Source organism: Lutra lutra, chromosome 8 (genome assembly GCF_902655055.1).
Source record: "Lutra lutra chromosome 8, mLutLut1.2, whole genome shotgun sequence".
In the NCBI taxonomy this organism is placed as follows: Eukaryota; Metazoa; Chordata; class Mammalia; order Carnivora; family Mustelidae; genus Lutra; species Lutra lutra.
In genome coordinates, this window is record NC_062285.1 from 38984077 (window position 1) to 38997095 (window position 13019).

At 51.1% G+C, this 13019-nt stretch overlaps 1 protein-coding gene across 7 annotated transcripts in view; it reads left to right on the forward strand.

Annotated features, from left to right (window-relative positions):
• Positions 1-13019, forward strand: part of TEAD4 (TEA domain transcription factor 4) — a 65413-nt gene that overhangs the window by 21031 nt on the left and 31363 nt on the right. For 6 of the 7 annotated variants that reach the window (XM_047742980.1, XM_047742981.1, XM_047742977.1 and 3 more), the window contains one exon: positions 4944-5198. In XM_047742980.1, the coding sequence (XP_047598936.1) occupies positions 4944-5198 (255 nt within the window). Of the gene's footprint in view, positions 1-211; positions 241-1174; positions 1192-4943; positions 5199-13019 lie in introns of those variants that run through there. The other variant, XM_047742983.1, reaches the window with a different exon arrangement.

Genomic DNA, 13019 nt, shown 5'->3' on the forward strand with positions numbered 1-13019 from the left:
GCAGGAGAGCAGGAATCAGCCTTTTTTTTTTTTTTTTAAAGATTTTATTTATTTATTTGACAGAGAGAGATCACAAGTAGGCAGAGAGGCAGGCAGAGAGAGAGAGAGAGAGAGAGAGAGAGAGAGGGAAGCAGGCTCCCTGCCGAGCAGAGAGCCCGATGTGGGACTCGATCCCAGGACCCTGAGATCATGACCTGAGCCGAAGGCAGCAGCTTAACCCACTGAGCCACCCAGGCGCCCCGAGCAGGAATCAGCCTTACAGAATCCTGTCATGGGGCATGTCATTTTATCTAAGGCCAAGGGAAAGCCATTGAAAGATTTAAGTGGAGGAATCCCATGATCACATTTGTATTCTAGAAAACTCACTGTGGCTGCAGTGAGAGATCACGCAGTCCGTATGGGGTTGGCACAGTCACGGGGGAAGCACTAGCAAAAGCTTGGGTTAGGGCTCTGAAATGGAAAAGACGGGATTTCAGGAAGACCTTCTGGAGAGAGGATGTGGTTGTTAATTATTTATGGGAGATAAGAGGGAGAAGTCAAAATACATGCTTAGGTTTCTGGCCTCTGGGCGGTTGGTGGTGTCATTTCAGGACTCAGTGTCCCGCTGAAAATTTGATTTTGGACGTGTTGAATTTGAGGAACTTTTGAGAAGTCTGATTGGAGCTGCCTCGTAAGCAGTTGCCATATATAGCTAAACTCAGGAAGGACATACAGATTTGGTAGTCAAAAATACACAGTGGGGGTGTAAGCCATGGGTGGGGAACCCCCAGGGATTATGTGTGTAGGTTTAAAAGGAGAGGTCAGGACAGAGCCCTGAAGAAAGCACTTATGGAATGGTCTGGCCAAAGAGAAGGAAGAAAAAGTAAAGACAGTGGATTAAGACAACTTGAGAGTGGTCTTTGTTCTTCATAATTTAGAAATCAGCTTGTTAAGTTCCGCGGAAGACCTTGTGGAATTTTTAATCATAATTTCATTGAATTCGTGATTTTTTTGATAGAGATTCAACATCTTTGTGATTTTCCCATCCATGAACACAATTTCCTCTCCTTCTATTTAGATGTTTTATGTCTTTCAAAACAGTTACCGTTTTCTTTGTAAAGTCCTCATTTATTGTTAATCAGGAGGTAAATAATGACTTTGTTTCTAAATGCAATATTTTAAAAAACTGTATTGTCTAATACCTTATTTCTGGTATAAGAGAATGTAATTGTAATTTGTCAAATCCTTTCAGTCTTGTATCATAATGCCTTATAATGACAGTTTACTTCTTTTCTTCAAATCTTCTCATCTCTTTTTCTTATCCTACTGTGTTGGCTAGGACTGTGTTGGCTAGGTTCTTGGTAGAACCACACTTTACAGTGTGAATATAAATGTTGAAAGTGGCATTCTTTATCTTATCTCTGACTTTAAAGGTAATGCTTCCAGTGTTTAATCAATCAGTAAGAGTTGCACAGGTAAAAGTTCTGGTCACCATTTCCAACGTAGGTGTGAGTGGGGTTGGGGTGGGGGGACGACAGTCACACACCAACCAGTGAGTCTCCAGCACCAGCCTAGTGTCCTGCAATTCAGTCCACTTCTGACACTGTCTACATGGAGGTAATCATATCCCACAGGTTAAGAGCTTAGTTCCACAAGACTGTCCACCAACCCCAGACACCAGTGGCAAGATTGGGGGTTCCAGTGACGCCTCCTTGGGTTCGATTGATTTCTAGAGTGGCTCATAGAATTCAGAGAAACACTTTACTTGCTAGATTATTGGTAGATTATGAAATGATTATTTTATCTTAGCAACAGCCAGATAGAAGAGAGGCATAGGGCAAGGTTGGGGGTTGGGTGTGGAACTTCCAAGCCCCCTACAAGTATGTACCATTCTCCCCACATCTCCATGTGTTCACTGGCTCACCAGCTCTCTGAGCCCTCTCCTTCTGGGTGTTTATGGGCTTCATTACATAGGCACAATTGATTAAATCACTGGCCACTTGACAGAGATCACAAGTAGGCAGAGAGGCAGGCAGAGAGAGAGGAGGAAGCAGGCTCCCCGCTGAGCAGAGAGCCCGATTCGGGGCTCGATCCCAGGATCCTGGGATCATGACCTGAGCTGAAGGCAGAGGCTTAACCCACTGAGCCACCCAGGCGCCCCTTGAGATCTTTTTTTAGCAAGACTTTCTCTTTGGGAATTCTCTGTAATATGGGTGAGGACTGTCAGAGATTTTTCAACCATGGACTGCTATTTATTGTTATGAATTGGCTGGGAATTCCTGTGTAAGGTAAAATTCAAATCTCAAATCCACTTAAGGTCAAGGCAGTCCTTCAGTTACAAATATTTAGGAAAGACAGTTTTCTTTTTCCCTCCCTCCCTCCGTTTCTTTCTTTCTTTCTTTCGCTCGCTCTCTCTTTCTTTCTTTCTAAGAATTTTATTTGACAGAGCACCAGCAGGCAGAGTAGCAGGTAGAGGTAGGAGGAAGCCAGCTTCCCCCTGAGCGAAGAGCCAGATATAAAGCTTGATCCCAGGATTCTGGGATCATGATCTGAGCCAAAGGCAGTTGCTTAACCAGCTGAGCCACCCAGGCGTCCTCTTCTTTTTCTTTTTCTTTTCATTTTCTTTTCTTTTCTTTCCTTCTTTTTCCTTTCCTTTTCTTTCTCTTCCCCTCCCCCTTTCCCCTCTCTTCTCTTTTTTACCTAGGACTTAGGCCAAGACAGATAATCTTCCTGGTCATATTTTGTCAGTATTCTTCCTTTTCTATGAAGATTGAGGTATGATTCCAAGTTCCAACTCCCCATATCTGTCAGGTCTAAGCTGTCATCTGCATAGCTATTAAAACCCAGCGGCCTCCCAGGGCTTTTGTAGTAATGGCTCATTTACAGATTCCTTTACTTAGAGTTCTTTCATTTGGGGGCCTCTAGGTATTTACTTTCTTCTGAAGATAACTGTACATTTTAAAGTATTATATTTGTTATATTTTATTTATCATTTCTAAATTTCTTTTAGAGAGTGAGAGTTTTCAAGTCATCTTATCTACTCTGTTGCCATTAAAGTAAAAGTATTTTTTTAAAGATTTTATGTATTTTAGAGAGAAAAAGATAGCAATAGTTCTCACCTCTAGGATGCTCTGAGAGAAGACTTCCAGAGCATTCTTCACTTTCTTTTCCTTCCCTGTACACGAAGCCCCACATACCCCACAGTTCTTCACAAAGAGGTGGGTACGAGTGTCAGTATAGTCAATGTCCACAGTAAAGGAAAAGAAGGAGCTGAGTGAGGGGTGGGTGAGGGTACAACCTTGGAGGTAGGAGAGGTTGCAAGGAACTTGGCCAGCCTGCAGGCACTTAGTCTCCCAGCCTGTATTCGGGCTGGTGGCAAAGGGCAGCGCTGTGTTGTCAGCTTCTAGAGACACCAGCAAATCACCCTTGCTTTAGCCCCCATATGTGAGAATCTCCCAGGGCTAAAATCTTCCCTTTATTTATTTATTTATCTGTTTATTTTTTTTATTTTTTTTTTTAAATTTATTTATTTGACAGAGAGAAATCACAAGTAGGCAGAGAGGCAGGCAGAGAGAGAGAGGAGGAAGCAGACTTCCTGCCGAGCAGAAAGCCCGACGCGGGGCTCGAACCCAGGACTTGGGATCATGACCTGAGCCGAAGGCAGTGGCCCAACCCACTGAGCCACCCAGGCGCCCCTTATCTGTTTATTTTTAAAGATTTTATTTATTTATTTCACAGAGACAGACAAAACGAGAGAGGGAACACAAGCCTGGGGAGTGGGAGAGGGAGAAGCAGGCCTCCTGCCGAGCAGAGAGCCTGATGCAGGGCATGATCCTTGGACCCTGAGATCATGACCTGAGCTGAAGGCCGCCTCTTAAAGACCGAGCCACCCAGGCATCCCTAAAATCTTCTTTTTAAAAGAGCCCAAGCTGAGGATAGAATAGGAGCATGGTAACCTGCATTTTATTTTGTATCCTTTTTTTTTTTTAATACAGGATTTTAATTATAGTAAAAAACATACAAGATTTATCATCGTAACCATTTTTGAGTGTATTAGTTCGGCAATATTGAAAGTTAATTTTCACGTTGTCGTGTAGCAGATCTCCAGAACTTTCTCATCTTTCAAAACTGAAACTGTATACCCGTTAAGCAACAATTCTCCACTTCTTCCTCTCCCTGGGAACCAGCCTTTTACTTTCTGTCTGTGATTTTGACTATTAGATACGTCTTATAAGTGGAGTTCTACAGCATTTATCTTTCTCTGGTTGGCTTTTTTCACTCAGCATAACATTCGCAAGGTCCATCCACGCTATAACGTATGACAGACTGTTCTTCCTTTTTAAGGCTGAATGATACTCCCTTTTGTGTATGTACCACGTTTGGTTTATCCGTTCATCTGTCTTATTATGAATAAGGCTGCTGTGAATATGGGTGTACAAATATCTCTTCAGGACCCTGCTGTCAGTTTCTTTGGATATATACCCAGAAGTGGAATTGTTGGCTTGCTCGGTAGTTTTATGGTTAATTCTTTGAGGAACCTCCATACTGTTTTCTGTAGTGGTTACACTTTACATTTCTACAAACAGTGCACAATAATTTGCATCCTATTTGCCCCTTGTTGATTTGATGTCAGAACATCTCTTGGTCCTTGGTCCTTGTCTCCTGCCTCTCAGCCCTGTCTTTGGATTCTTAGAGCTATGCTCTGAGAGTGCCTAGGCCACAGGGTGGGAAGCTGGGGTTACACGGGGGGGAACAACCTGCCCAAGGTTATAGGCCTCCTGATTCTCCCAGACCTTTCACTTCACTCTCTTCCTCTGGGTCCCTGGCCTTTTCCCTCCAAGCTTCTGTGCTGTTGTGGGCCAAACAAGGAAGAGCGACTGATTCTCGGGCTTGGCACTTCCTGGGGTGCCCTGTCCCATGGCCGTATAGTTCTTCCTCCGATGCTGTGGTTTCTGCCCAAACAGGTCCAACGGGCGCTCCTCCAAGCGGAGCCTTGGAGGGCAAGGCCGGCACCATTACCTCCAACGAGTGGAGCCCTCCTAACTCCCCTGAGGGGAGCAACGTCTCTGGGGGCAGTCAGGCGTTGGACAAGCCCATCGACAATGATGCGGAGGGAGTGTGGAGCCCTGACATCGAGCAGAGCTTCCAGGAGGCCCTGGCCATCTACCCCCCTTGTGGCCGGCGTAAGATCATCCTGTCAGACGAGGGCAAGATGTACGGTAAGGAGCCTGTTGGGGTGGGGTGGCAGGCCCCTGCCCTTACGGTTCAGTTCTGGAAGTAGGGCCTAGGCACGGGGGAACACAGGACCCTCGGGCTTCTCTAAGTAATGGAAGGGGAGTGCCCCATTGGGGCACTTAAGGCGGACACTGCTTCCTTCTGTCTGGGCTTCCCAAGGGGTGGGAAGGTGTGTGAGGAGAAGCCTTTGGGTGAGAGGCTCTGGTAGTAGAAGACTTGAGAAAGAGAAGAACACCGCCCAACCCATCTCCCCAGAGCGGACTGGGAAAATCCCATAAGCTGTCCCTCAGGCAAATGCCCCCTCATTCTCAGCTCCCCACTCTTGGCTGTGAAAGGTTAGGAAGGTGGCTCCTGGACTCATTCATTCCCTCATTCATGCACAAACTCGTGTGCCAGGCCTCGGTGGGGAGGGTCTGGCCCCTGCTCACAACATGGTGAGGGTCGGGGGAGGTGAATGCACACAGAGCTTTGCTACAAGGCAGATGTGGGGTGTCCCAGGAGAGAGGCAGGTGGGTGCTCTAGACCTTCACTCAGGAAAGGTCCCCTCCGGCTCAGAGTCATCTGGAAAGGCTTGGTCTTTGGGAGGGGCTGAGAATGTAGAACATACAGAGATCCTTCATGTCCAGTAGCCACGTAGGAAGAACAAAGCAGTCTGCCTGGGGGTGTGCTGACCTTTGGATGGAGGAGAGGGTACGTGGGAAAGTAGAACAAAACCAAAAACCGAATAGCTGTCGGAAGACCCCAGTCAGGCCTCCATTCCCAGGACCCCCGGCTTGAAACACGGGGCTGAGGCAGGCACTGGGAGGGGTTCTGTAATCGGAGGGTACTCTGACAACAGGGGGCCTTGCCCTGGCTCCCAACAAGATGGCTCCAGGCCAGGCACCCACCCCCAGGGGTTTCCACTGAGGTTCTCTCTCCCCCATGCAGCGCTGGTTCCCCCTCGGTCCCCCAAGACAGAGACTTTGTCAGCTGTCTGAAGTGTGCTGTGTGAGGGGCTCGTGGGGGCTGGCCGTATTCCTCTCCGAGGGCTGCTGTAAGAAATGACCACAAATGGGTGGCTTAGCACCGCAGAAACGTATTTTCTGTTTCAGGAGAAGTCTCAGGTTAAGGTGTCTCTAAGGCTGGTTTCTTTTGGGGGTTCTGAGGGAGGGTCTGTTCCAGTCTCTTAGTTTCTGGTGGTTGCTCACAAGCCAGAGTGGGCAGCTGGGGTCACATGGGGCTTGCAGCTGGATCACTCCTATCTGTGACTCTGCTGCCACTCTGTTGTCACATGGCGGTCATTCATGTGTGTCCTTGCCTCTTCTTATAAGGATACTCGTCACACCTAATCCAGTGTGACCTCATGTTAGTACAACTATAAAGACCCTGTTTCCAAATAAGGGCACTTCTGGGGTTCTGGGTGAACAGGAGCTTTGGGCAGACACTCTTCAACTTAGTTCAGTGAGAGCAAACACGTGTCCAATTTGTTACCATCTTGGGGCACCACGGGGCTCTCACAGCCCCTGGTGCTCATCCTTTAGCTGTAGCCTTCCCTACAAAGCCAGTGATTCCTCTCTTTCTTTCTTTCTTTTTTTTTTTTTTTTTAAAGATTTTATTTATTTATTTGAAAAAGAGACAATGAGAGAGCGCATGAGCAAGGAGAAGGTCAGAGGGAGAAGCAGATTCCCCATGGAGCTGGGAGCCCGATGTGGGACTCGATCAGGGAACTCCGGGATCATGACCTGAGCCGAAGGCAGTCGTCCAACCAACTGAGCCACCTAGGCGTCCCGATTCCTCTCTTTCTTTTACTTGCTGGGGAGTCAAGGTCCGTGCTAGCTGGACCCTGGGTCTCGTCCTCAGGCTCTGGTTGTAACTGTGCCTCTCTCCTCACCAGCCCCACTGCTGTGGCTTTGCTGCGTCCACACAGAGTCTCTCTGATTTCTCGGGGCACCCGTGCCCTCTGTCACCCTCCCCCCCGCCCCCATACCACCCTTGCTCTAACCACTTCCTGCTCTGGTGGTTGCTTCTTACTTCTGGCCCCTGTGGAAGCTTCATGGAGAAGACTGCTGACGTGTATGGGGCACCTGGTTGGGGTTCTGGGTGTGGGATCAAGCGCTTTACATAGGTTATTGCCCTGGAGCTGGAGAGGAATGGAGAGTCGGTATCTTTGGCTCTTTCTACTACTCTGGTGGAGAATGGGATGGGTCCTGATGCAGAGCTGAGGTGTGAAGGTGAGAAGGGGCGGGGAGGGCAGATGTGGACAAAACGTTTAGCTGGAGAGCTGTCTGGGTCTCTTGTTGGGAAGCAGCATACATCCTGGTGCTTTAAGGAGCAACTTTTCTGGCAAACACAAGGGGCCAAGAGGCGTTCAGCAGAAGGAGAGAGCCAAGGGTGCTGCGGTGTCCGGGGGGCCGGGGAGATGGCAGCACATGGCAGATTCAGCAGACGTTTGTTGGAGTGCTGCTGGGGACCGGACTCTGAATGCTGAGATGTCTCTTGGTGTGTGTGTGGTAAAATACACATTACACAGAATTTACCCTTTTCACCATTTTTTTTAAAGATTTTTTTTTTATTTATTTGACAGATCACAAGTAGGCAGAGAGGCAGGCAGAGAGAGACAGGAGGAGGAGGCAGGCTCCCTGCTGAGCAGAGAACCCGATGCGGGGCTCGATCCCAGGACCCTGAGATATGACCTGAGCCGAAGGCAGAGGCTTTAACCACTGAGCCACCCAGGCTCCCCCCTTTTCACCATTTTTAAGTGTACAGTTGAGTCACATAAAGGACAGTCACGTTGTGGTGAAGCCACCAGCACTGCCCTTCTCCAGAACTTCTGCATCTTCCTGAGGCCCCCATATCCACTCGACACTAACTCCCATTCCATCCTCCTCCAGCCGCCACTCAGCTTTCTGTCTCTGTGGATGTGACTGCTGTAGGGACCTCCCAGAAGTGGAATAATCAGGCAGCGTCTGCCCCTTTGTGACAGCCTTCGTTCACTTAGCATCGTGTCCTTGAGGGCCCTCCCTGTTGTAGCCCAAGTCAGAACTTCCTAACGTTGCGTGGTATGATAGACCACATTGTGTTTCTCTATTCACCTGGTGGTAGACATTTGCGGGGTGCATAGTTTTATTTACTTGTTATGGGTACATGTTTCTCTCCCCGCTTCACGTGTAAAGGAATTGGGTTAAGAGACTTTGTTGTCAGTCGGCAGACGATTGTGACTGAGCCGGTTTGGGAAGTGCAAGCCTGCAGACCTCTGAAGTTCTCTCTGGCCCAAGGGGAGCCGTTGAGTGGCGGGGGGAGCAGGATGGAAACGGTGTTTGGCAAACTGTCCTGGCTATGTTGTTGTCCCATTTGTGGCTCTCCGCCTGTGCAGAGACACAGGGAGGGGCAAAGGGTGCGGGGATCACAGAGGGGAGGACCCGGAGGAAGAGAGGGGAGGGGGGCAGGGGCCAGGAGCCTCTTAATTATGCCGAAGAAGACAGGAGCTGTCAGTGGCCTCTGATGTCCTCTAGCTCTTCGATCTTTTCAAGGGTTGGGGTTAGGGTTAAGTTAGGGTTAGGATTAGTGTTTTACATGCTTAGAGAAGCCAAGAGTTTCTCCCAGGTTCTCCCAGGTGGTAAGTGGGAGAGCAAAGGCTAGAAGCAGTTCCCTGCCCCCAGGCACAGTGCTCCCCCATTACCCCAAGTGGCCTTTGTGCGCTCAGTGAAGCCTGGTGCCCCTCCTGTTCCTCTCCTCCCTGCCCCCGCCTCCAGCTTGGCCTGGCTTGGCCCGGGCTCCTGGTGGGTCAGGCTCCGGGCAGGCCACTGGAGGCTGCTTCTCAGTGTCCGATGACTCACCCAACCCCCAGGGCACCTGTCCTTCGTGAGCACAGATCCTGCTGGGGTCCAGACACTGGCTTATCCCCATCTCCTCTTACCAGGCATGGGGGCTGAGCCAGGGCAGGACCGTGAAGGGAGTTGGTGAAGGGGCCCTCGGCAGGGGCTGCTGTCCAGCTGGGAGGTATATATAGCTCTGAGCTCAGCCCGGTGTGTGGGATGGGACCCCGGGGAGGTGGAGGAAGAGGGACAAGCTGCCAAGCTGACTCAGACCTTGTCTTGCTCTGGCTCTTCTCCATCTTCTCCTCTTCCCTTGGGGGATCCACTCTTGCCACCCTCCAGTGCCCTAGCCGCATCCTGCACCCCCGAGAGCCCGGTCTATACACACCCCATTTCCTGCAGTCAGCGGCCACCTGTCCTTTTGTAGGTGGGCCAGCCCAGTGGGACACAGGGTGGGAGCTGAGAACAAGCAGGCAGGAAGAGGCCTCGGGCAGGGAGAAGAGCCGGCCGATGTCGGGTGCCCCGAGGAGGAGTCTAGACCTCAACACAGGACAGGGATTCAGCTTGCTCCCGGCTCTGGCCCCAGGACAGCCAGCGCAGGACAGGCTGAGGAGGTCCAGCAGACATGCAGATAACATGCGGAGCTGCAGGACAGATTAGCGCCTGTTATTTCTGAGCCGAGCCTCCCACACTTGTGGATGGGCTCCCGCAGCCAGGGCTGCTGGCCGGCTACTGCCCACGGCTGCCTTCAGTTTTGCCCCGTCACTCTGTGACCCTCGTCCTGGCACTGCCACGCTGGTCGCTCTGACCTCCTTTGGCCAGCCTGGCCTCTGGCCCCGTGGGCAGGTGGTGGAGAGGTGAGCGTAGGGCAACTTCTCACCCCCATCTACCCGCACACTCTGTCTTTCCCTTCCCTCACAGCTCCTTCTTGCCTTTTCTGTTCTGCTTGCAAGAGGGCTGGCTGGCTCTGTCTTCTGTGCATGCTTTCATTCCTGCCCAGCATGCTCCTGAGTCTCCCAGCTCTCCCGGTGTCTCCCCTTTCTCTGCATCTCCTCTCCTTGCATCCTCCATTGTCTCCCTGGGTGCCTTGTGGCCCAGGCTTCTAGTTCCCATTAGCAATCCGGCAGGTCTTACAAGCGAGCTCCTCCACTGCCCTTTGCTCTCTTGCCCTGTGGTTTCTAGATCCTTCCATGTCCCCCGCTCTGGCTCATAACACTGACTTCAAACTTCTGAAGGCCTGATGGCGTGACCCTCAGTTCACACCTGGTCTGTGCCAGGAGCTGATGTGGCCTTGGGCTGGTGGTCTAACCTTTTTCAGCTTCAGTTCCTCATTTGTAAAACTAGGGGCAATGATAATAATGCCGCCTTTCTGTCTGGTTTTGGTTCCATTCATTTATTTCTTTTATTGTGGGAAGATAGACACCAAGGAAAATTTACCACTGTAACCATTTTAAGTCACAGTTCAGTGGCGTAAAATTCATCCTTTGGCACCTGTCATCGCTACCCTCCATCTCCAGAACATTCTCATCCACCCCAAACTGAAATTCTGTGGTCCTTAGACACTAATTCCCTGTCCACTCTGCTATCCCCCTGCCCCTGGGAAGCTGTCTTCTGTGTTGTGTTTGTATGGATTTGCCTCTTCGTGGTAGCTCATGGAGGTAGAGCCAGTCATACAATGTTTGTGTTAGCCCAGTGTCCTCAAGGTTCACCTGTATTGCGGCCCGGGTCAGGACTCCGTTATTTTTTATAGCTGCATAATACTCCTTTGCACAGATACACCGTGTTTTGTGTATCTGTTGAGCTCTTGGTGAACACTTTGTTGTCTCCTCCTCTCCCCTGTTGTGGCTAGTGCTGCCATGAACACGCGTGTATGGGTATCTGAGTCCCTCCTTTTCAATTCTTTGCAAAAATACCTAGAGATGGAATTTCCGGATCACGGGGTAATTGCGCTTCAGTTTTTGAGGAAGTGGCAGACTGTCTTCTAGCGGCTGTGCCATGTTATGTTCTGCCAACAGTGTGTAAGGGTCTTGGGGTCTTTACTTCTTTGCCAGCAGTTGTTGCTTCTCGTGGTTGGTTGGTTTGTGCTTGAATTGTCATCCTTGTGGGTGTGAAGTGGTAGCTTGTGGTTCCGATTTGCATTTCCCTAATGATTAGTGACATTGAGCATCTTTTCAGCACTGCCACAGGGATGAGAGCACGTGGGGGCACGCCCGGTGTGCAGCAGTGGGGTGTAGAGCTGAATGGGATATGTCCTCTGTCCTCAAGAGCTCGAATTTTAGGGAGAGAGGAAGGCAGGAGCTCCAGTGACTTTCAGCCAAAGAGTTCGAGAAAGGCACAGACCCCTGTGCACCAGGACTTGGAGGTGGGAGTGAGCACACCCACTTGGGTGGGGATCAGGGACCACATCTTGGGGCGGTGGCCTTCAAGGTAGGGTGGGATTTCACCAGAAGCCTCCGAGTGCTGCAGGGACATCGGTGGTACGAGCTCAGATGTCAGGCCTAATCTCTGCCTTCTGAGGCTGCGGGCAGAAGTTTCTTGTCCACAAATAGCCTCCTCCTCCGGTTGCAGGTGTTTACAGCCTCAGCTGGTCCCTGGGCAGAGAGGCCCCAGGCCATCGGGATTAGGGCCGGTCCTGGAGGACGGGAAGGCTTGCTCCTGTGAGAGGCCTCCGGGAAGCCAAAACCCGGTGTGTGCATGTCCGTCTTCTTTTCAGTGGGGGGCTCTGCCCTCAGGTTCTCAGCTTTCTCCACTTTTTTTTTTTTTTAAAAGCTTTTATTTATTTGACAGAGAGATCACAAGCAGGTAGAGAGGCAGGCTGAGAGAGAGGGGGAAGCAGGCTCCCTGCTGAGCAGAGAGACCGATGTGGGGCTCAATCAGGACCCGGAGATGATGACCTGAGCTGAAGGCAGAGGCTTAACCCACTGAGCCACCCAGGCACGCGCTTTCTCCACTTTTGAAGACTCCTAGCCTTCATGGTAACAGGGCCTGACGAGCAACAAAGCAGTAGCGGCTGGCTTTGCTGACCTTTCACTAGGCGGTAGGTGCTTTACGTCCTCGATGCTGTTTAGTATACCTATGACCCCGGGGAGGGCTGGTGCAGACAATGGAGGCAATACAGGCAGAAATGGCCCGTCCCAGACAGGCTTGTGCGGGTGGGATAACGATGTCAGTGGTAGTGTGTGGCTAACGAGAAGCCTGGGGCGGCTGGTGGGCACGTGTGATGTTGAGTGTGGGGTTAGGAGGAAGTGGTGGTGGCCGCGTGGTCCCTGCGTGGGGGAGGCTCTACCCTCAGCCTGTGGTGAGGCCAAGGCTCCCCTTTGTCCCTTGGCTGTCCTTGCCTATGGTGGGCTGGGGCCATAGGTGTGAGTTGGGGCTGTTGGACACATGTCCTCTGACAGATGGGCCACAGTCTGGTGGGGGCGTCCTTTCCAGCCACACCCAGGCCCTCTCTAGGGTTGGCCAAGGCCACCTGCCACACTGTAATGCTCAGCTGCCCGACTGGCCCCGCCGAGGTCCAGGCTGGCCTCCCACTACCCCAGCATGTGGTCTCCGCCCTGGAGGGGAGAAGACTGGCCTGACTTCGAGCAGCAGATGACAGAGCTGGGACAAGGATGTGGGTCTCTTTCCCTACCAGTAATTCATCTGGACTTTGCGCTCATTTCTTAACTGCCCTTGCTCCCTGCTGGCCTGCCGTGTGGTTTCAGGGCTCTGCCTCTGAGCATATGCTCCCTGCTTCCCTCCACTTCTCCCTTCGACTGTGGCGTTCTGATATCTACACCATCCATGGCATGTTGGTGTCTGTTGGCTGGGGGAAGCACAGTCCGTGAGAGTCAAAACACTGGGCAGGCTCCTGGGGTCCCAACAGTCGGCTCTTCCTCTAGGACTTGGGTCTGGGTGAGGGGAGTCAGACACAGCCAAGGGCTTGCTTCCTGCAGAGAGCCAGGTGGGGATCGGTCCCGAGGGACGAGCTCCGTGATGTCTCGAGGAGGCAGCTCCCAGCCCCGCCTAGGG